General features: G+C 73.3%; 1 protein-coding gene across 2 annotated transcripts in view; it reads left to right on the forward strand.

Annotated features, from left to right (window-relative positions):
* The window catches only part of PFKL (phosphofructokinase, liver type), a 32,357-nt gene extending 11,434 nt beyond the window's left edge, over nt 1-20,923 (forward strand). Inside the window, exons 3-22 of one of the 2 annotated variants that reach the window (XM_058296332.2) lie at nt 2,929-3,006; nt 3,922-4,111; nt 5,998-6,163; nt 6,702-6,746; nt 7,254-7,362; nt 9,481-9,576; nt 10,278-10,370; nt 11,537-11,662; nt 12,151-12,215; nt 13,138-13,201; nt 14,551-14,697; nt 14,782-14,852; nt 14,993-15,080; nt 15,871-16,023; nt 16,097-16,261; nt 16,526-16,587; nt 16,925-17,036; nt 18,730-18,829; nt 19,266-19,371; nt 20,165-20,923. In XM_058296332.2, the coding sequence (XP_058152315.1) occupies nt 2,929-3,006; nt 3,922-4,111; nt 5,998-6,163; nt 6,702-6,746; nt 7,254-7,362; nt 9,481-9,576; nt 10,278-10,370; nt 11,537-11,662; nt 12,151-12,215; nt 13,138-13,201; nt 14,551-14,697; nt 14,782-14,852; nt 14,993-15,080; nt 15,871-16,023; nt 16,097-16,261; nt 16,526-16,587; nt 16,925-17,036; nt 18,730-18,829; nt 19,266-19,371; nt 20,165-20,312 (2,184 nt within the window). In that variant the 3' untranslated portion in view covers nt 20,313-20,923. Of the gene's footprint in view, nt 1-2,928; nt 3,007-3,921; nt 4,112-5,034; nt 5,043-5,997; nt 6,164-6,701; nt 6,747-7,253; nt 7,363-9,480; nt 9,577-10,277; nt 10,371-11,536; nt 11,663-12,150; nt 12,216-13,137; nt 13,202-14,550; nt 14,698-14,781; nt 14,853-14,992; nt 15,081-15,870; nt 16,024-16,096; nt 16,262-16,525; nt 16,588-16,924; nt 17,037-18,729; nt 18,830-19,265; nt 19,372-20,164 lie in introns of those variants that run through there. The other variant, XM_058296334.2, reaches the window with a different exon arrangement.
* Nucleotides 20,924-21,162: the final 239 nt, after the last annotated feature.

Here is a 21,162-nt window from a genome sequence, read left to right on the forward strand (position 1 = left end):
CTTACTGAAAGAAACCGCCCTTCGCTGTACCTCCCTCTTCCCAGGGAGGAGGACATCTCTTCCTCCCTGTCGGCTGTGTGGGGCCATGGGTATTATCCAGGCCGCGCCTTCAGGGTGGGGGAGAGGAGCCCTTCTGGGCCACCACTGTTGTATTGGGGTCTTCGTCTCTGTGCCCCTCACCCTTCTGGGGGTCGCCTAGCACTGTCTGGGTCTGCTGACGCCCAAAGCAGTTCCCGCGGATAGCTCTTTGCCCTTTCTCCATTTTTGTTTTGTTTTTTAAATAGAAACCAAATTTATTTTATTATTTAAAGAGTTTATTTATTTACTTTCCCCCCTTCCCCTCTTCCCACCCTGCTGTTTTTGCTGTCTGTGTTGTTTTCTTTTCTCATTTTCTCTCCTCTGGAATTTACCGGGATTCGATCCTGGAGACCTCTGATGGGGAGACAGGTTCCCTGCCAATTGCGCCACCTCAGTTCCTTTGCTTTGCTTCATCGTGACTCTCCTGTTGTCTCTCTTTTGTTGTGTCATCATCTTGCTGTGTGACCCACTTATGTGGGCACTGGCAGACCGTGTGAGCACTCGTGCAGACACTGGCTCGCCACGCGGGCAGCGGCTCGCCACGCGGGCACCGGCTCACCGCACAGGCACGCTTTCTCTTCTTTTTCACCAGGAGGCCCCAGGGATCGAGCCTGGGCCCTCCCATGTGGTAGGCGTAGACCCTCTCACCTGAGCCACATCTGCTTCCCTCTCCATTGATTTTGAGAGCTGAGCCCTCCTGCCTGCTCCGATGTCATCTTCCAGAGGCCTGAGTGACTCGTCTTGGGCTAAACCATGTCACCGTCCCTGGCCCCGACCCGGGCTCAGGAAATGGTGGCTGTCTTTCACGAGCCTGGGCCTGGGCCTTTGGGTTAAGATTCAACATTCAGAGGAGCCAGGAGGGCTGCTGAGATGTGCTCCGGGCTTCCTGCCTCGGTAGGAATGAGCTCCCTGTCGCTGGAGGTGTGCAAGGACATTCCAGAAGAGTCCAAGACAGGGAAAGGAGGGCTGTGTCGGGGGGAGTCTGATTTGGAGAAGCAGCGGGCAGCAGGGAGGGCGGCTGACCCTCCTGGCGGGGCCTCCAGGCCGTGTGCCGCCCCGCTCGCGGGTGGGGGCCAGGCCGGCGCGTGCAGGAGGCTGTGCCGGGTCTTGTGGCCTTGGGTCAGCGTGCTTTGTGTCCCTGCCCCGGGCGGTGCTGCCGGCTCCCGGGACACTGCATGGTGGGAGGCGGCGAGCGTCCTGGGAGCCGCGGCCCCCGCCGGCGAGTTAAGGGCTCGGTCCAGCCGGCGAGGGGAGCCCCGAGGTGCCTCGGTGGAGTTCCTCCCGCTCTGGGGTCCTGCCCGGCCAGGCTGGCCGCTCCCCCTCCTCGGCGTGCTGTCCCCCCAGGGTGGGAGCATTTGCCTGCCACCCCCAAGGCCCCTCCCTGGGGCAGAGCACGGGTGGGAAGGGGCCGGGGACGAGGCGGGGGGAGCCGCGCCCAGCGCTGCCTGGCCAGGCCCCACCTCGCCCAGCCTGGCGAGCAGTCCCTGGGGCCAGGAGGCTGCGTGGAGGAGGGGTCTGCTCGCCGCCTCCCGGGGACCCTGCATGCTCCTGCCTTCCGTGAGACACGCGTGCTCTCCAGCACGTTTGAAGATGGCTAAGCCAGGGGGGCGAGGCGTGAGCAGGCACGTCCCCGGGGACCGTGCGCGTGGCCCGCCTGGGAGGGGGCCCAGGGTGGAGCCCCCAGGAGGCCTGGGGCACGGCTGCCCGGCGGCGAGGCGAGCGGGACCCCCGGCGCCCGGGGCTCCCGACGGGCACCGGCCACAGCCGCGCCTGCACCCGCCTTGGACTCGGGGCCCCCCAGGAGCACGCCCGTGTCCCCAGGAGAGGGGGGCTCACAGCCTCTCTCCTCTGTGTTCTGTTCCTGGTATTGTTTTCTTTTTGCCGTGGTTACGTATTTAGCAGAATCCCCCGTTTTAGCCCCCACGGTCGTGCGGGTCCGTTCCGCTCGTCGTGCCGCGATCCGTGAGCAAAGCGTTGCCGGCGCGGTATCCTGAGCCCTGTGCCACCGCGGGGTCCCGCCCCGCCCCGGGAACGCGGCTGCTTTCCATCTGGGAACCGCACGCTCCCGTGACTTCAGGCCCCGGGGCCCCGGCAGCTGCCCTGCGCCCCGCTCCTCTTGCTCAGCACCGCGTCTTCAGGTTCCTCGATGTGCCGCGCATTCCAGAACCTTGTTGGTCCCCCGGCTGGACAGCTGCCGCGGCGTGGACACACCACGTGTGCTCAGCCACGTCCTGGTGACGGGGGCACGTGCTCCCCCTGGCTGTGGGAAAAGACGCTGCGAGGAGCACGGGGTGCACCTTCGGGGTCCCGCTGGCCGGGCTTTTGGGGTATGGGCTGCAGCCTCGTTTCTCCTCGCCCCAAACTGGAACCCCAGAGGCCCCCCTACAGCAGGAGGCCGGTAAACGGGGTGCCCATGGGGTGCACCGGCCCAGCACACGACCACACGGGCAGACGGGCTGTGGGCACTGCTATTGAGTCCTGCGCCGGTCACTGCTCAGCGCCTCCGCGGAGGCGAGGCCGGGGGTGGACTGGGGGCGCGTGGCCCCCGGGCTGCCGAGCTGTCTAGGTGGGAATGTGAGCTCCGCTCGTGGAGACGCTTCCCGGGCGCGAGGCGCGGGCACTTGGCCGCCCGTGCCGTACGTGCAGCAGGTGGACGGGTGAGGCCACGGAGGCGTTGGGCGGCCCCAGGGCCTCGGCCACTCCCTGCACCGTGGCCTCATCACCCACGGCCCCAGGGGAGAGGGGTCCCCGCTGGGGCCTGGACTGCGGTGTGGAGCTCCAGGCCACGCCGGCGCGGTGGCGGGTTCTGGCCCTGCGCCGCCCACCCCACGCCGTGCTCCCTGCTTTCAGGGCTACGAGGGCCTGGTGGAGGGCGGCGACAACATCAAGCCGGCGAACTGGCTCAGCGTCTCCAACATCATCCAGCTGGTGAGCGGCCCCACCCCGGCGGCTCGGGCGAGGGTCAGGGTCCCCACGGGCCCTGGATGTCTCGGCTGCCAGAGTTCCCGCTGCCATCGGCCCTGATGGCCGCCACCATCTGACCTCCCGGTTTGCAGGGCCTGGGGGTGGGGGCGTGGGGGCGTGGGGATGTGCTCCCCGAGGAGGTGGCCGCCCGGTCTGTGAGGCTCTGGGGGTGGGGGTTGCTGGGGGCCACAGGGGCACCAGGCGTGGCGAGCCCCTGCCGGCATGTCCAGGTGCAGTGGGGGTCCCTCACGTGGAGCCCGGGCTGGGGAGGGAGCTGCCGGGAGCCCCCGCCGCATGGCGTCCGCCCCACAGCCAGGCCTGGGAGTGCCAGGGGTCCAGAGGGCTCAGGGTCAGCAGAGGCTGGAGAACGGAGGAGAGGCCCGGGGGGTGGGGGGGGCAGGGCTGGGGGTTTCCTGGAGATACCCAGGGGTAAGGCCGGAATGAGGAGGGGGGGACGCATGAGAGTAAGGGGTGCAGGAGGAGAAGGGGCTGGGGGCCCCCTGGGGGCCGGGGCCTCCCAAGCCCGGGCGCTGCTCTCGGGGTGCCTGGCCGCCTTGTGTGGAGGGTGGGTGGTGGCAAGGGGCAGCCATGGGCTCCAGGAGGGGACTGGGGGCCCGGTGGGCACCATGGGTCCGGCCCGCGGCAGCCTGGCCCCGGGTGGGCGTTCTGTCCTCGTGGTCAAGGGCAGGAGCAGCGGGCTGGGGCGCGCGGAGGCGCCTTCCCGGGCCGGGTGCGCGCTCTGGTTGGCTCACGGCCCCGGCGTGCGCGGGCACATGTGCGTGCGCGACCTTCCCAGCCCCGGGCCGGGGGGGCGCCTCCCTCTCCGTTCCGGGGGCTCCGCGCAGCCCCTCGGCCGCTCACCGGCCCCGCGCCCTGCAGGGTGGCACCGTCATCGGCAGCGCGCGCTGCCAGGCCTTCACCACGCGGGACGGGCGCCGGGCGGCGGCCTGCAACCTGGTGCAGCGCGGCATCACCAACCTGTGCGTCATCGGCGGGGACGGCAGCCTCACGGGCGCCAGCATCTTCCGCAGCGAGTGGGGCGGCCTCCTGGAGGAGCTGGTGCAGGAAGGTGGGGCCGGGGGCTGGTGCAGGAGGTGGGGCCGGGGGCTGGTGCAGGAGGCAGGGGCCAGGGGGGCTGGGGGCTGGTGCAGGAGGCGGGGGCCGGGACCTGGGGGGCTGGTGCAGGAGGCCGGGGCCGGGGGGCTGGGGGGCTGGTGCAGGAGGCGGGGGCCAGGGGGGCTGGGGGCTGGTGCAGGAAGGTGGGGCTGGGGGCTGGTGCAGGAGGCGGGGGCCAGGGGGGCTGGGGGCTGGTGCAGGAGGCAGGGGCCAGGGGGGCTGGGGGCTGGTGCAGGAAGGTGGGGCCGGGGGGCTGGTGCAGGAGGCAGGGGCCAGGGGGGCTGGGGGCTGGTGCAGGAGGTGGGGCCGGGGGGGCTGGGGGCTGGTGCAGGAGGCGGGGGCCAGGGGGGCTGGGGGCTGGTGCAGGAGGTGGGGGCCGGGACCTGGGGGGCTGGTGCAGGAGGCCGGGGCCGGGGGGCTGGGGGGCTGGTGCAGGAGGCGGGGGCCGGGGGGCCGGGGGGCTGATGCAGGAGGTGGGGCTGGGGGGCTCGTGCAGGAGGTGGGAGCTGGGGGGCCGGGGGGGCTGGTGCAGGAAGGTGGGGCCGGGGGGCTCGTGCAGGAGGTGGGGGCCGGGGGGCCGGGGGGGCTGGTGCAGGAGGTGGGGCTGGGGCGTTCGTGCAGAAGGTGGGGCCGGGGGGCCGGGGGGGGGCTGGTGCAGGAGGTGGGGGTGGGGGCCGGGGGGGCTGGTGCAGGAAGGTGGGGCCGGGGGGCTCGTGCAGGAGGTGGGGGTCGGGGGGCCGGGGGGGCTGGTGCAGGAGGTGGGGCTGGGGGGTTCATGCAGGAGGTGGGGGCCGGGGGGCCGGGGGTGGCTGGTGCAGGAGGTGGGGCTGGGGGGTTCGTGCAGGAGGTGGGGGCCGGGGGGCCGGGGGGGCTGGTGCAGGAAGGTGGGGCCGGGGGGCTCGTGCAGGAGGTGGGGGCAGGGGGGCCGGGGGGGGGGCTGGTGCAGAAAGGTGGGGCCGCGGGAGCTGGAGCAGGAGGTGGGACCGGGGGGCTGGTGCAGGAGGTGGGGGCTGGGGGAGCTGGTGCAGGAGGTGGGGGCCGGGGGGGCTGGTGCAGGAGGTGGGTCGGGGGGCTGGTGCAGGAGGTGGGGGCCGGGGGGGCTGGTGCAGGAGGTGGGGGCCGGGGGGGCTGGTGCAGGAGGTGGGGCCGGGGGGCTGGAGCAGGGAGGTGGGGGTGGGGGCCTGGGGGAGGAGCTGGTGTGGAGGGACGGTGGGGCCACGTGCCGTTGCCCACTTTTGGGCACCTGTGGACAGAGTCGCTGGAGGATCCTGCAGGTGCTCCCCAGCCGTGGCCATGTTGGGGGTCAGGCGGGGGGCTGGGCGGCCATGGCCGTGGGGAGCCTGGCACCCCTGCCTTGACTGTGGGAGCTGCTGGGACGGGCAGGGGGCTCCAGAAGGCTGGCAGCTGACGCGGTGGGGCTGGGACCAGCCTGTAGGCTGGAGGCGAGGAGTGGCCGGTAGCCGTGAGGTCAGAACCGGGTCCAGCCCCGGAGGCCGTGGGGGGCACCTGGCCAACCCCGACGCCCCGCGCCGTGCACCCGAGTCCCGTTTACGCGGTTCCTGCCAGCCCCGGGATGCGGGCTCCGGGCTTGGTCACCAGGAAAGCGCTGGCGTGTGGGGAAAGCGCAGTCGGGGTCGCAGGTTGGGAGGCGGTGTCCAGGACCGTCACCGTGTTGGGGGCACTCCCTTTGGGGACCCCGGAGACGGGGGTCGCGGGCCTCACCGAGGTGGCCCCGCCGGGTGAGCGGTCAGGCCGTGGCGCTGCGGGGGGCTCGTGCCCTGGGCCGTGGCCGTGGGGGCTGGGCGGGCTCTGCGAGACCCCACACGCTGCCCCGCGCAGGTAAGATCTCCGCGGAGACGGCGCAGACCTACTCGCACCTGAACATCGCCGGCCTGGTGGGCTCCATCGACAACGACTTCTGCGGCACCGACATGACCATCGGCACGGACTCGGCGCTGCACCGCATCATGGAGGTCATCGACGCCATCACCACCACCGCGCAGAGGCGAGTGCCTGTACCCCGCGCCCTGTGTGCCCCGTGCCCTGCTCCCCGCGCCCTGTGTGCCCCGCGCCCCGTGTGCCCCGTGCCCTGCTCCCCGCGCCCTGTGTGCCCCACGCCCTGCGCCCCACACCCTGTGTATCCCGCGTCCCGTGTGCCCCGCGCCCCGGGCCCCATGTCCCCCTGTGCCTGGCACCCCAGGACCCCATGTCCCCAGTCGTCCCTTGGGCCACCCAGGCACCTCAGCTGGGACCGCGCACGGCGGGGCAGCTAGGGGTCGGGGGGCTGGGGGTGAGGAGAGCCACCCGGCTGTCGGGAGCCGCCGGGCCCCGGGGACGGGGGTGCACCAGGGTGTCCTCAGGCCACTGACCAGGTCAGGGCTGGCGAGTGGCCCTCAGCTGCGGGAAGCAGGTGGTTCTGAGCCGGCCCCGAGATGAGAGCGCAGGGGTCTCCGAGCCCCAACCCGGCCCCCCAGGTGAGAGCGCTGTCTGTGCTTAGCCCGTGGGGGGCTCGGCCCTGACACCTCCCGCTCTGTCCCCCACAGCCACCAGAGGACGTTTGTTTTGGAGGTGATGGGGCGCCACTGCGGGTAAGGGGACCTGCAGGAGGGGGGCCTGGTCAGCCAGGGGGGGCCCTGGTCAGCCAAGGGGGAGGGGGAGGGGGGCCTGGTCAGCCAAGGGGGGAGGGGGTCCTGGTCAGCCGAGGGGGGAGGGGGCCTAGTCAGCCGAGGGGGGAGGGGGCCTGGTCAGGTCGGGGGGTGGCCCGGGAGGGCATGGGGAGGAGGGGCCGTGGCTTTGTGTTTCCCTGCTGTGTCTGTGGCTGCACCCCTGGCTCGCTGACCCTGGCACCTTGTGCTTGTCTGGCATGTAGTAGGTGTTTATTTAGCACTGGAGGAGCGGGAGAGCCCTGGGGGTGATTCCTGGGTTTGCCGAAGGGGAGGAGGGGACAGGAGGTGTGGCTCGGGCGCACCGTCTGGGGCGGGGCATCCCTGGGGCATGGTTGCCTGGGCTGGGTGAGGCCTCGCTCCGTAGCAGGAGCCGCAGTGGCCTGCGCGTGACGTGCCTTCCCGGAGTCCAGCGCCCCTCTCCCCGCCCAGGTACCTGGCGCTGGTGTCCGCGCTGGCCTCGGGCGCCGACTGGCTCTTCATCCCCGAGGCGCCCCCCGAGGACGGCTGGGAGAACCTCATGTGCGAGCGGCTCGGCCAGGTGAGGGCGGGGCCCCGGGCCTGGGCTGCTCCCCCCTTGTCCGTCTGGCCTCGGGCAGGGGGATGCCCCTCGGGGGGCAGGGGAGCCTCGAGGACGGCCAGGCCAGCGCCGGGCTCAGGCCAGTGCTGCGGGATCAGAGCTGCCGTGGGGCAGACGGGGGGCCCAGACTGGGGCAGGGGCCCCAGGACGGCGGGTGCCTTCGAGGCCAGTGACAGGGACGGGGCAGGGGCCGCTGCAGTGACCCTGGGTGGGGGGCTGGTTCTGGGGGGCTGTGGTGGGCAGGGGCCTGCAGGGGGGAGGGGCCCACGGGGGGGTGCAGGGGGAGGGGGCCACGGGGAAGGGGCCCACAGAGCAGGGGAGGAGGCCGTGGGGGGCTGCAGTGGGGGTCCGGCTTGCGGTTCTCGGGCCCTCACGTGGAGTCGAGGCTCGCTCAGCACGGGCGCACACGCCAGGGCCTGAGACCCCCGACGAGGGCGGGGCCGTGCCGGGTGGAGGGGGTGCACAGGGAGCTGGAGGAGTGGGGGCCTTGAGTGCCTGCGCCCACGTGTGTCCTGGGCCGGGTCTGGACCCCACGGTGCTGCGCCCACTCGCCTTTTCCTGCCCTTTCCCACGAGGTCGGGCCGGGAGGGGGCCGGCGTGGAAGGGTGTGAAGGACCAGGGTAAGCGGAGGGGACTAGGGGGGTGTGGGAGGCAGAGGGGGCTGAGCAGAGGGGCTCTGGGGAGGCCACACTTGGGGAGCGGCTGAGGAAAAGTGTGGGGGCCAGAGGGCACTGCCAGTGCACAAGCCCCGGGTGGCAGGTATGAGCCCCAGTGCATGGGCCCCGGGCGGCGGGCGTGAGCCCCAGTGCGCAGGCCCCGGGCGGCCGGCGTGAGCCCCAGTGTGCCGGCCCCGGGCGGCAGGCGTGAGCCCAGTGCGTGGGCCCCGGGCGGCGGGCGTGAGCCCCAGTGCGCAGGCCCCGGGCGGCCGGCGTGAGCCCCAGTGTGCCGGCCCCGGGCGGCAGGCGTGAGCCCAGTGCGCGGGCCCCGGGCGGCCGGTGTGAGCCCCAGTGCGTGGGCCCCGGGCGGCAGGCGTGAGCCCAGTGCGCGGGCCCCCGGGCGGCGGGCGTGAGCCCCAGTGCGCGGGCCCCGGGCGGCGGGCGTGAACCCCAGTGCGCGGGCCCCGGGCGGCAGGCGGCAGGCGTGAGCCCCAGCAGGGAGGTGGGAGGTCCCCAGGACGGCCACGCGGGCTCGGGGTGTCTGGGACCTGGAGCCTCAGAGAGGGCTCCCCCTCCCGCTGCCCCTCTCCTGGTGACTCACGCAGTTGCCGCGGGCGTCCCTCCTTCCCTCTTCTCTTTGTCTGTCTGCACTTCGGTGGCTCTGCCTTTCTCTGTTGATTTCTGGGGCGTCAGGGGGTCGGGCCCAGGGTCCTTGGTGGGAGACGCAGGCCCTCCGGGACAGCCCCTGGGGGCAGCGGGCGGCCCGTTTCCATGTGCTGTGCCGTGTGCCTCTGCTGGACGCTGGCGCCACCCTCCCTGTGGCTGGGCAGTGGGGAGGCCCAGGGCCGTGGCTCTGCTCCGGAACCTTCCGCAGTGGGGGAGGGGCAGGGAGGAGGCAGAGCCCTGCGGGCCCAGGGCTGGGGGGCCCAGGACAGGGGGCGTGGACCCTGCCAAGCCAGGCTGCAGTGGGGCCCTGACCAGCTGGAGTTGGCTGTGGCGGTGACGACCGCCGGCTGACCTTGGCCAGGTCCCGACCTTGACCGTGGCTTACACATTGCAAAGAGCTCAGGCACCCTCTCCCCAGGCTTCCCCCAGCCTCAGTTTCCCCGCCTGTGAGATGCAGGCATTTTACTCTCTGCCCAGAGCTCGGGGGGGTACCAGCTCTCCACATGCGGCCTGTCTGGGTGTCTGATAGCACCTGCCCCCAGTGCTGCCGCCTCCAGGCAGCCCTCCATCACTGCAGCCTTGTGTGAGCTGCCCCGCTGCGGTCTGAGGCTCCTCAGCCCTTGTGGGAAAACACGGGGCTGGTGGGTCAGTGGGGGTGAGCGTGCCCCAGCCCAGAGGGTGGGTGAGGTGGCTGCCGAGGACCCAGGCGGGGCGGGGGGTGGCACCGGCAGCTGAGGCCGGGTCATCTCTGGCGCAGACTCGGAGCCGAGGGTCCCGGCTGAACATCATCATCATCGCGGAGGGCGCCATCGACCGCCACGGGAAGCACATCACGTCCAGCTACGTCAAGGAGGTGGGGCCGCAGCGGGCGGAGGGGCCGCGGGGGGGGCGTGCCCCCGCCCCGTCTGTCCAGAGGGGCTCTTGACCCCCACCCGGCCTGCTTGTGGCCCCGAGGCCGAGCCCCCAGCTCTGGGGTTCCCTTCCAAAGAGGGTTCCTGTGGGCCTGCCCCGCCTCCCCCCGAGGCCAGGCCCCCCCAGTATCCAGCAGCAGGGCTGCCCCTGCCTTCCCCTGCTCCCCACTCCTAGAGGCCAGCCCCCCCAACACCCCGTGGCAGGGCTGAAGGGCCAGGCCCCCAATATCCAGCAGCAGGGCTGCTCCCCCCCCCACCCTGGAGGCCATCCCGCCCCCCAGCACCCTGTGGCAGGCCGCCCCTCACCGCCGAGCCCTGCCTTCGCCGCAGCGTCTCCCCCTGCCCACTCTGCAGAGCCCTCTGGGGACCCCCCCCCGCCTCCCAGTGGGTGGAGCATCCCCTGCCTCAGCCACCCCCTCCCGGACCCTGTCCCCACCCCTGCCGGGGCCCCCTCTTCCGTGGCCGTCCCTGCACAGACCCCAGAATGGGGGGTCTGAGGGGCCTAGAGGCCACGTGGGGTCCATGTACCAGGGAACCCCACGTGCAGGCCCCGAGGGCAGCGGAGGGCCGGCCGGGGCGGCCTGGGGCCGGGCAGGGGGCGTCAGCCAGGTGGGCGCTCACCGCCCCTCGCCTCCCCGAGCAGCTGGTGGTCCAGCGTCTGGGCTTCGACACGCGGGTGACGGTGCTGGGCCACGTGCAGAGGGGCGGCACGCCCTCCGCCTTCGACCGCATCCTGGTAGGCGGGCGCATGGGTGCATGGGTGCAGGTGTGCACATGCGGCCCCCGGGGGTGTGGGCGGGCCGTGTGCCGGCGTGCGGGGCTGTGGTGGCATGTGAGTGCTCGCGCTGGAACATGCGTGTGACGTGCGCTGGCCGGTGCGTGGCCGGCGGTGGCTGACGCTTCCTCCTGGCTCCTCGGGGCTGAGCCTCGCCACTTTCCTGGGAGGGTGGAAAACTCCAGCTCAGACCTGGGCTGGGAGTGTGGGCCCCGCCCCGCCCCTGCTGCCCTGTCCCCACCTGACCCCCGCCCCTGCTGCCCCGCCCCACCTGACCCCCGCCCCCACCTGACCCCCCGCCCCTGCTGCCCCACCCTACCTGACCCCCACCGCCACCTGACCCCCACCCCCAGCTGACCCCCCTCCACACCCCCACCTGACATGCCCCCAGCTGCCCACCCTGCCCCCGCCTGACCCCCACCCCTGGCTACCCTGCCCTGAAACCCCTCCTCACCCGCAGCTGCTCCGCCCTGCCCCCATCTGATCCCAACCCCACCTGACCCCCCTCCCCGCCCCCGCCTGACCTGCCCCCAGCTGCCCTGCAGTCACTTCCCTGACCTTCCCGGGGCTGTGACCCCGGGAAGCAGGTCTGGGGGAGCAGGGGTGGGCCCTGGGGCCTTCCCTCCCTGGGTGCTGAGACCCCACCCACAGCCTGAGCCCCAGCTTCTAGGGACGGGGGTGCCTGCCACCCCCCCATCCCATGCACCCAGGGGGAGGCGGGGGCTGCGCACCGTGGGGGGTGCCGGGTACGGGGTGTGGAGGCAGGTTCAGCACGGCCCCCAGGGTGGAGAAGACAGGCGCTGTGTGAGTGAACACACGTGTGCGTGCTGCACGTGTGTGGCTGTGTGTGTGTACAGGGCTACATGTGAGTGTGCACGTACCTGAGTGCATGTGTAGGAGCACACGTGTGTGCAGTGAGCGCACATGTATGTCCACGTGTGAGTGAGCACGTACGAGCATGAGTGCAGGTGCGTGTGTAACTGCACGGGTGAGTGCACGAGTGTGTGCATGAGCGTGTGCGTGTGTGAGCACGTGGCTGTGAGTGCGGGCATACGTGTGCGCGTGTGCGCCTGCGTGTGCGGGGACGGCCGCTCTGGCCGAGCCCCGACGGCGCCATCCCCGCGCAGAGCAGCAAGATGGGCATGGAGGCGGTGATGGCGCTGCTGGAGGCCACGCCCGACACGCCGGCCTGTGTGGTCAGCCTCTCAGGGAACCAGTCCGTGCGGCTGCCCCTCATGGAGTGTGTGCAGGTGGTGAGTGCCGGACGGGGGGCGCCGGGGGCCTGCGGACGGCCTGGGGCTCCTCCTGGGGCGTCACCCCTGCGCCATCCCCTGCCGCCTGGGGGCACCGTGTGCCCCTCGCTCCCCGCGGCCGCCTGGGTGCTGGCGGGCTCCCCCGCGCTGCAGGCCTCTGCGGGGCGCCTGTCCCTCCTCGTGGCCCAGCGTGTCCGAGGCCGTGCCCGGCGCTCGAGGACCCCGTTCTCTGACCCTGGACTGGTGGGGCGGGGGCGGGGCTGCAGGAGCCTGGGAGCCGGTGGGGGCAGGTGGTCCCAGGGAGCGGGGGGGAGGCTGCCCCCTGGATGGGGCCCGAGCCCTGGCCGCTGCCCAGGAGGGCGGCAGGGCCGGGCCTCGCCAGGGACTTCGGCCGGCCCCTCCCCCGGCTGGCGCTCCGGCCCACCGAGTCAGGCCGCGGCCACAACAGTCCCGGCCCCACCGTCCCACGTCCCTCCCCGTCCACACAGACCAAGGAGGTGCAGAAGGCGATGGACGAGAAGCGCTTTGACGAGGCCATCCAGCTGCGTGGCAGGTGGGCCGGGGACGCCGCTCTGGGACCACGGTGGGGGGCCCTGGCCGGGTGCCGCAGGGGCCACACAGAGCCCTGGCTCCCACGCATGGCAGGGGCGGGCCGCACGCTGCGCAGGTGGAGGGGCTGCCGTGCAGCTTCGCGGCCCCAGGCTCCAGTTCTGGGCAGGTGGGTTCAGAAAGCCGAGGGGCGCAGGCGGGGGCGGGGGCTGCGGGGCCGTGGGGCGGGCTGCAGGCCGAGGGGCGAGGACCCCGGGCGCGCGTGGCAGGCGGCGCACACGCCCATCCCGTTGCTCGGGCAGCCACGACGGCGCCGCAGAGTGGGCGGCTGGAACCGATGGGCCGATTCCCCCCCAGTTCCGGAGGCCGTGACCCCCGGCCCCGCGCAGAGGAGCCCTCGCCACTTCTGGCTCCCGGTGGCGGCCGTGGCTGTGTCACCCCAGTGCCTGCCGCCGCCTTCTTCTGTCCTTGTGTCTGTCCCTGTCCCTCCTCCTAAGGGCCCAGTCGTACTGGACCAACTTGCCAACTCCATCACCGTGTCCCTGTTTCCAAAAAGGGCCACATGTGCAGGATGGGGTCAGGCTGGAGCGTCTCTTTTTGGGGAGCACAGCTCAACCCACAGCACCCCCCACAGAGTTTGAGCTCTGGGCCTCAGGAGGCGGCCGGGGGAGCCGGTGAGCAGCAGAGCCGGAGGTTTTCGGAAGAGCAGCTGGAAAGCAAGCCTCGGCTCTGGCTTTCCGTGCTGCGTCCCCAGCTGTGGCGGAGGAACCGTGCCCTCTGCCCTGGCGGGGGCGTCTACAATCATGCAGTTGGGGTGGGGGGCAGGCTGGGGCGTGGCGACGAGCTGGATGCGGGCTCCGTGTGCGCCCGGCCCCCTGCGTGGCTGGGCTGGGGGCTGCGTGCTGCATGACCGGCCTCGTTTCCAGGAGCTTCGAGAACAACTGGAACATTTACAAGCTGCTTGCGCACCAGAAGATCTCCAAAGAGAAGGTGAGGCGGACGCGTGGCCTCACGATGCGCAGCCTCCTGCGCCTGCCGTGCCGTGGGGTCGGGAAGCACCGGGGTCGGTGCTCAGCCTCGTAGCGACCTGAGAAAGGCGGGGCCAGCAAGGGGGGCGTCCCTTCCCAGATACCCAGGAAATAGCTGTTTTCCTCTCAAAATAAGGGTGCTGGAAGGACTTGCTTGTAAATCCCAGGGATGGGGTGGGTCCTGGGCAGAGCTGCAGCCCGTGGGACGCCAACTCCCTGGCAGCCCGGCCACCGCCGTCAGGTCAGCCAGCAGACCACGGATGCCCGTCGTGGCCCAGGGCGGCCCCAGGACCCTGTCTACTGGATTCTGCAGGCCCCATCTCAGGGAGGGACCCAGCCTGGGGGTCCCGCGTCGCAGTTCTCTGCCCGGCACACCACGAGCGTTCCCCGCACCCTGGGTGGACAGTGAGGCTAGACAGCCGGGCGCAGGGCTGTTTGCCCACCCCCTGTGGTGCCGATGGAGCGGTCGGGGGGCGTGCCCCGGCTACAGCCCGTGGGCAGGTGGGGTGCACAGGGGTGAGGGCGGCTCTCGGGGTGTGGGGTCTGCGACAGGGAGCCTGTGGGAGCCGGCCCTGGCTGAGCACTGTGGCTGTGGGCCCTGGGCACGAGCCCGTGGCACGGGCAGCCGCCCCCCATGCTCTCCAGCCCCCTGCTTCTTCCCAGCTGGAAGGAGCGGGCGGCAGCTCCTGGGTGGCTCCATGGGTCCATCTCCCCGGAAACGGCTGGGGCGTGGCCGCCCTGGTGGGCAGGTGGCCTGACCTGTAGCCAGGGGCCCAGGGAGCGGCTCTTGTGGCCACGGGGCCGAGACGTGGCTGGTCTGAGTGTGGCGGGCGGCAGGGCGGGTACCGGTGGGCCCGGGGAGCACGGCTGCCTCCGGCGAACGCTGGGCCGAGCCCAGGCTGAAGCGGCGCCGTTCGGGTGTTTTGCATTAGAGTTGAGTGGATTAGAGTAGAGAGTCACCTCCGCTGTTGCTTTCCACTTCCTCGCCAAGGCTGCTGGAACCCTGGGGTGTCACGGCGGCTCCTTCTCTTCTTCCGGGCTGTTCTTGGGGTGGGGCCGTGGCGATGCCCTGAGCGGCCCGGAGCCGACGCGGCTGCCCTGGCGGGTGGGAGCCCGGCTGCCGAGCGCTTGGCGGTTGCGAGCTGAGCTGGTGCCGCGTCCTGCTCGGTCTTTGCTGGAATCTTCCACCGAGCCGGGCAGGTGGCTGTATCCAGCGGCGCGCAGGCCCGGCAGCGCGAGTCCCGGCCCCCCGGCTCCGGCCGGCTCGCCCCCGCTGACCAGGCGTGCCCTCGCCGTCCCTCTCCCCTGCAGACCAACTTCTCCCTGGCCATCCTGAACGTGGGCGCGCCGGCCGCGGGCATGAACGCGGCGGTGCGCTCGGCGGTGCGCACGGGCATCTCGCAGGGCCACACGGTCTACGTGGTGCACGACGGCTTCGAGGGACTGGCCCGCGGGCAGGTGGGTGCGGGGACGAGGGCGGTGGCTGCAGGGGCGGGGAAGGCGGGGCTGGCCCGTCCCCGCTGACGCCGCCCCCCGCCGCAGGTGCAGGAAGTGAGCTGGCACGACGTGGCGGGCTGGCTGGGGCGCGGCGGCTCCATGCTGGGGACCAAGAGGTGAGCGGGGGCCGTGGGGAGCGCCGGGGCGCCAGGGGCTCTGCGGGGGCGTGCGGCTGGCTGCGGCGATGGCCGGCTGGGACTGGCCCACCGCCCTCGGCTGGCCGCGGCTTCACGCCGCGACCCGCCTGTGGTTCCAGGACCCTCCCCAAGTGCTACCTGGAGAGCATTGTGGAAAACATCCGCGCCCACAGCATCCACGCCCTGCTGGTCATCGGCGGGTTTGAGGTGAGGGGGCTGCTCGGGGCGCAGTGCTGGGGCAGGCGAGGCTGCGTCTCCCCTCTGCGGGGGCTGTGGAGTCCACGGGGAGGGGCTCCTGGGGCCAGCAGGACCCCGCAGGGGCTGCCCCGGTCAGCATTTGCACACGCTTGGGTCAGAGACCCGAGGACGTCACCAAGCTCAGGTTAACGCCAGGAAGCCGGGTGATGGGGGAGGAGGAAGAGGAGGGAGAGGAAGAGGAGGGGGAGGAAGGGGGAGAAAGAAGAGGGGAGGACGGGAAAGAAAGGGAGGGAGAGGAAGAGGAGAAGGAAGAAGGGGGGAGAAGGGAGGAGGGGAGGAGGAGGGAGGAGGAGGAGGGGAAGAGGAGGAGGAGACGTTGAAGAAAGGGGGAGGAGGAAGAGGAGGGGGAAGGGGTACAAGGAGGAGAAGGGGGAGGGGGAGGAGGCAGCCTGGGCTAGTTCTGCGTTTGGGGAGATGAAGCCCCCCTGCTCTGTCCCAGATCGGGGGGCAGCCTGAGCAGGGCAACCTGACAAGCAGAGCTCCTCCCCTGCCCTGGCCTCAGTTTCCCCAGCTGTGAGGTGGCCTCTCCAGGGGCTATCAGGAGTTGGAAGTTGGGGGCCACCATTGCTGCCATGGCGTGGTGCTGGGCGAGCTGTAAATAAGTCCCCCCCAGTTTCCCCTGTCCCCCAAAGGCCCGAGCCCCTCCCCAGCCGCACGAGGGCGTAGGGGCGGGGGGGGGCGGAGGAGGTGGCGGCCGGCGCCCGGAGCCGCGCTGCCGCCCTGAGCCGCGCCCCCGCAGGCCTACGAGGGGGTGCTGCAGCTGGTGGAGGCGCGCGGGCGCTACGAGGAGCTGTGCATCGTCATGTGCGTCATACCCGCCACCATCAGCAACAACGTGCCCGGCACGGACTTCAGCCTGGGCTCGGACACGGCCGTCAACGCGGCCATGGAGGTGCGCCCCCCGCCCGCCCCGGCCCCGCAGGGCGGCCGCTCCCGGGGCCCCCCTGACCGCCCCGTCCCCCCAGAGCTGTGACCGCATCAAGCAGTCGGCCTCGGGCACCAAGCGCCGCGTGTTCGTGGTGGAGACCATGGGCGGCTACTGCGGCTACCTGGCCACGGTGACCGGCATCGCCGTGGGCGCCGACGCCGCCTACGTCTTCGAGGACCCCTTCAACATCCAGGACCTCAAGGTCGGCGCGGGGCCCGGGGAGCCCCGGCAGGGCCGCTGACCACACCAGGGCGGGGGGGGCGCAGGGCGATGGGGGGCGGAGGGGACGGGCCACAGCCCCACCGCCCGGGACCCCTGTCCTCCGGGCAGCAGTGCCCCCCGCCCAGCCCCCGGCTGCCCTGGCCCTGGCGCCCGCCCCGGCTGGCCTGGAGCGCCCGGCTCAGCTGCAGAGGCGCCGTGCGGGCGGCCCTCCGCCCCCCCTCACCTGCGTGCCCCTCACCTGCAGGTGAACGTGGAGCACCTGACGGAGAAGATGAAGACGGACATCCAGAGGGGCCTGGTGCTCCGGTGAGCCCCGCGACCCACCGCGGCCTGGGTGGGTGGGGCCTGGTGCAGGTGTGGCCTGCGTGGGGGGAGCACAGGGGCCTTTTGGGCGGTGGGGGAGTGCGGAAAAGGCCCGGGATGGGGTGCAGGAGCAGGCGGGGCCTGCACAGAGGGGCAGGGCGGTGAAGGGGGGGCCTGCAGGGTGGGCGGGGCCTTGCTGAGGGGTGGGGCCTTGCCGAGGGGGCGGGGCTGCCGCCAGCCCCTCTCCCAAACCCGGCGGGGGGTCTGGGCCCGCAGAGGCGGGGTTTGGGGCGCCCCGAGCTGGTCCCGCTCAGCCCAGGTCCCGGGGCCCCCCTGGCAGGAACGAGAAGTGCCACGAGCACTACACCACGGAGTTCCTCTACAACCTCTACTCGTCCGAGGGCAAGGGCGTGTTCGACTGCAGGACCAACGTGCTGGGCCACCTGCAGCAGGTACGCGCTGGCCCCCTGCGCCCCGGCCCCGGGGAGCCCCCAGCCCACAGGAGCCCCCGGCCCACAGGAGCCCCTGGCCCCGGGGAGCCCCCAGCCCATGGGAGCGCCCGGCCCGCAGGAGCCCCCAACCCTGGGGAGCCCCCAGCCCGCAGGAGCCCCCGGCCCGCAGGAGCCCCGGCCCCGGGGAGCCCCCAGCCCGCAGGAGCCCCCGGCCTGCAGGAGCCCCCGGCCCCGGGGAGCCCCCGGCCCACAGGAGCCCCGGCCTGCAGGAGCCCCCAGCCCCGGGGAGCCCCCAGCCCGCAGGAGCCCCCGGCCCGCAGGAGCCCCGGCCCCAGGGAGCCCCCAGCCCACGGGAGCCCCCGGCCCGCAGGAGCCCCCAGCCCACGGGAGTCCCCAGCCCACGGGAGCCCCCAGCCTGCAGGAGCCCCCGTCCCCCGGGCACCCCCAGCCTGCGAGATTCCCCAGCCCACGGGAGCCCCTGGCCTGCAGGAGCCCCCTTCTCCTGGGCACCCCCGGCCCCGGGGAGCCCCCAGCCCACAGGAGCCCCCGGCCCACAGGAGCCCCTGGCCCCGGGGAGCCCCCAGCCCATGGGAGCGCCCGGCCCGCAGGAGCCCCCAACCCCGGGGAGCCCCCAGCCCGCAGGAGCCCCCGGCCCGCAGGAGCCCCGGCCCCGGGGATCCCCCAGCCCGCAGGAGCCCCCGGCCTGCAGGAGCCCCCGGCCCCGGGGAGCCCCCGGCCCACAGGAGCCCCCGGCCCCGGGGAGCCCCCAGCCCCGGGGAGCCCCCAGCCCGCAGGAGCCCCCGGCCCGCAGGAGCCCCGGCCCCGGGGAGCCCCCAGCCCACGGGAGCCCCCGGCCCGCAGGAGCCCCCAGCCCATGGGAGTCCCCAGCCTGCAGGAGCCCCCGGCCGCAGGAGCCCCCGGCCCGTAGGAGCCCCCAGCCCACAGGAGCCCCCAGCCCACGGGAGTCTCCAGCCCACGGGAGCCCCCGGCCTGCAGGAGCCCCCGTCCCCCGGGCACCCCCGGCCTGCGAGATTCCCCAGCCCACGGGAGCCCCCGGCCTGCAGGAGCCCCCGTCCCCTGGGCACCCCTGGCCCGCAGGAGCCCCCAGCCTGCAGGAGCCCGCGGCCCCGGGGAGCCCCCGGCCTGCGAGATTCCCCAGCCCGCAGGAGCCCCCGGCCTGCAGGAGCCCCCGTCCCCCGGGCACCCCTGGCCCGCAGGAGCCCCCAGCCCGCAGGAGCCCCGGCCCACAGGAGCCCCTGGCCCCGGGGAGCCCCCAGCCCACGGGAGCGCCCGGCCCGCAGGAGCCCCCAACCCCGGGGAGCCCCCAGCCCGCAGGAGCCCCCGGCCCGCAGGAGCCCCGGCCCCGGGGAGCCCCCAGCCCGCAGGAGCCCCCGGCCTGCAGGAGCCCCCGTCCCCCGGGCACCCCTGGCCCGCAGGAGCCCCCAGCCCGCAGGAGCCCCTGGCCCGCAGGAGCCCCCGGCCCCGGGGAGCCCCCAGCCCACGGGAGCCCCCGGCCTGCAGGAACCCCTGTCCCCTGGGCACTCCCGCTCTGCGAGATCCCCCAGCCTGCAGGAGCCCCTGGCCCAAAGGTGCCCCCAGCCCCCGGGCGCCCCCGGCGTGCGAGATCCCCCAGTCTGCAGGCACCCCCCGCGCACAGGAGCCCCCAGGTCGGCCTCACGCCCGCTGTTTGCAGGGCGGCGCCCCCACCCCCTTCGACCGCAACTACGGCACCAAGCTGGGGGTGAAGGCGGCGCTGTGGATGTCCGAGAAGCTGCAGGCCGTCTTCCGCAATGGTGTGGTAGGGGGCTGCGCGACGGGGGCTGCGCGACGGGGGCTGCGCGACGGGGGGGCTGCGCGACGGGGGCTGCGCGACGGGGGGCTGCGCGACGGGGGCTGCGCGACGGGGGCTGCGCGACGGGGGGCTGCGCGACGGGGGCTGCGCGACGGGGGGCTGCGCGACGGGGGCTGCGCGACGGGGGCTGCGCGACGGGGGCTGCGCGACGGGGGGCTGCGCGACGGGGGCTGTGCGACGGGGGGCTGCGCGACGGGGGCTGCGCGACGGGGGGCTGCGCGACGGGGGGGCTGCGCGACGGAGGGCTAGGCTGGGGGGTGGAGATGGAGGACGTGTGCGTGCGGGGGTTGCGGCCCCGGGGGGCTTGTTGGGGGGTACGGCCCCGGGGGCGTGTGGGAGGCCCCGAGGCGCCCCTGCCCACGTGCCCGCGCCCGCAGGGCGGGTGTTCGCCAACGCGCCCGACTCGGCCTGCGTGATCGGCCTGCGGAAGAAGACGGTGGCCTTCAGCCCGGTCACCGAGCTCAAGGACCACACCGACTTCGAGTGAGCCCACAGGGCCGCGGGGGCCGGGGGAGGGGGCCCGGGGAGGGGGACCTGGGGAAGGGAGCCGTGGGGGGAGGGGACCCGGAGGGAGGGGGACCCGGGGGAGGGGGCCCCGGGGGAAGGGGCTGTTGGGGGAGGGGACCTGGAGGGAGGGGGACCCGGGGGAGGGGGCACCAGGGGAAGGGGCCGTGGGGGGAGGGGGCCCGGGGGGGAGGGGACCCGGGAGGAGGGGGGCCCGGGGGAAGGGGCCGTGGGGGGAGGGGGCCCGGGGGGGAGGGGACCTGGAGGGAGGGGGACCCGGGGGAGGGGGACCCAGGGGAGGGGGCCCTGGGGGGCGGGCGCTGGCCACGCCAGGGTGGACACCAGGGATCTGCCGCTTGCCCCGCCCGGAGCCCCCTACTCGCCCCTGCTTGCCCAGGGGTCCCCACCCGTCTTGCAGAGCAGGAGGGGTCCTGCCTCCCCGCAGCCCTTTTGAGGGTCAGAGGCGCGGGCGGCAGGGTCAGCGCGGAGGGGCCTTGGGCTAGCGGGGTGTGGGGGGTGGAGGAAGATGTGCTGCTGGAGGGGTGGGCGGAGCCTGTGAGCCCCGCAGACGGGGAGGGCAGGACCAGGACCAGGCCCGGGGCCGGTCATCTGGGTCAGGGGTGGGACTGCGGGGGGGGGGGGGGGGGGGGTCATCCAGTGGTGGAGTGGGTGTGGCATGGGTGGTGGGCGTGGTGTCTGGGGAGGGGCTGGGCGGGGGGCAGGGTGCGCTTGGCAGCTGGGTCAGGGGTCCACTCTGACTGCTGGCCCGCAGGCACCGCATGCCCCGGAAGCAGTGGTGGCTGAACCTGCGGCTCATGCTGAAGATGCTGGCCAACTACCAGATCAGCATGGCCGACTACGTGTCGGGGGCGCTGGAGCACGTCACCCGCCGCACGCTGAGCATCGACTCGGGCTTCTGAGGCTGCCCCGCCCGCCCTCCCCGCCACCGTGTGCCGCAGCCCCCGCGCCCAGGGAGGCACCTAGATGCGGTGCTGCCCTGCCGTGTTCCGGGGACCCGGGCTGGGCTCCGTCCCCTGCTGCGCTGGGCCTCCCCTGCCTGGGTCCCTCCAGACCAGCCAGCGGCCCCTTCCCTGCCACCCCCCTCCTGCCGGGAGGACAGAGCACAGCACCCTGGGTCACCCTCCTGCCCAGGAAGCAGGGACCACTGACCTTCACACACGGGCTCTCTGCCCCGCAACCCCTGAGCCCCGGCCCCCACGCCTGGGTGGGCGCCAGAGGCCACCCCCTCTGCCCCACAGCTCCTGAGCCCCTGGCCCCCACGCCTGGGTGGGCGCCAGAGGCCACCCCCTCTGCCCCGCAGCCCCTGAGCCCCCGGCCCCCACGTCTGGGTGGGCACCAGAGGCCACCCCCTCTGGCCGGCCCTCTCCCTTGTGGCCTGCCGGCACCTTGGGCTCCAAGCCAGGGGCTGTGCCCCCGTGTCCCCACTGTGACCTCTTCCTGCCTGAGCTGGCCACTGTGGCTGACCAGTCCTGGTCACCTTTTCTAGAAATAAAGTGACCCCTGACTGTGGCGTCTGGTCTCTGGAAAGTGCGGGCCCTGGAACCCTCTGGTGGGAGAGCGGGCGGGCTGGAGCGGGGGACTTGCCCTGGTGGGTGCTGGCCCTGCCTGTGCCCTCTGCGCCACGTTCGTTTCCCGGGAGATGGTGGGGGCGCGGGGAAAGCCGAGAAGGTGGCCGAGCTCAGGCCTCCTGGAAGCCCGGGGCCTCCTGCGTGGCCCGAGCTTGCCAGGGGCGCGAGACTTGGCCCACTC

Source organism: Dasypus novemcinctus, chromosome 4 (assembly GCF_030445035.2).
Source record: "Dasypus novemcinctus isolate mDasNov1 chromosome 4, mDasNov1.1.hap2, whole genome shotgun sequence".
Lineage (NCBI taxonomy): Eukaryota > Metazoa > Chordata > Mammalia > Cingulata > Dasypodidae > Dasypus > Dasypus novemcinctus.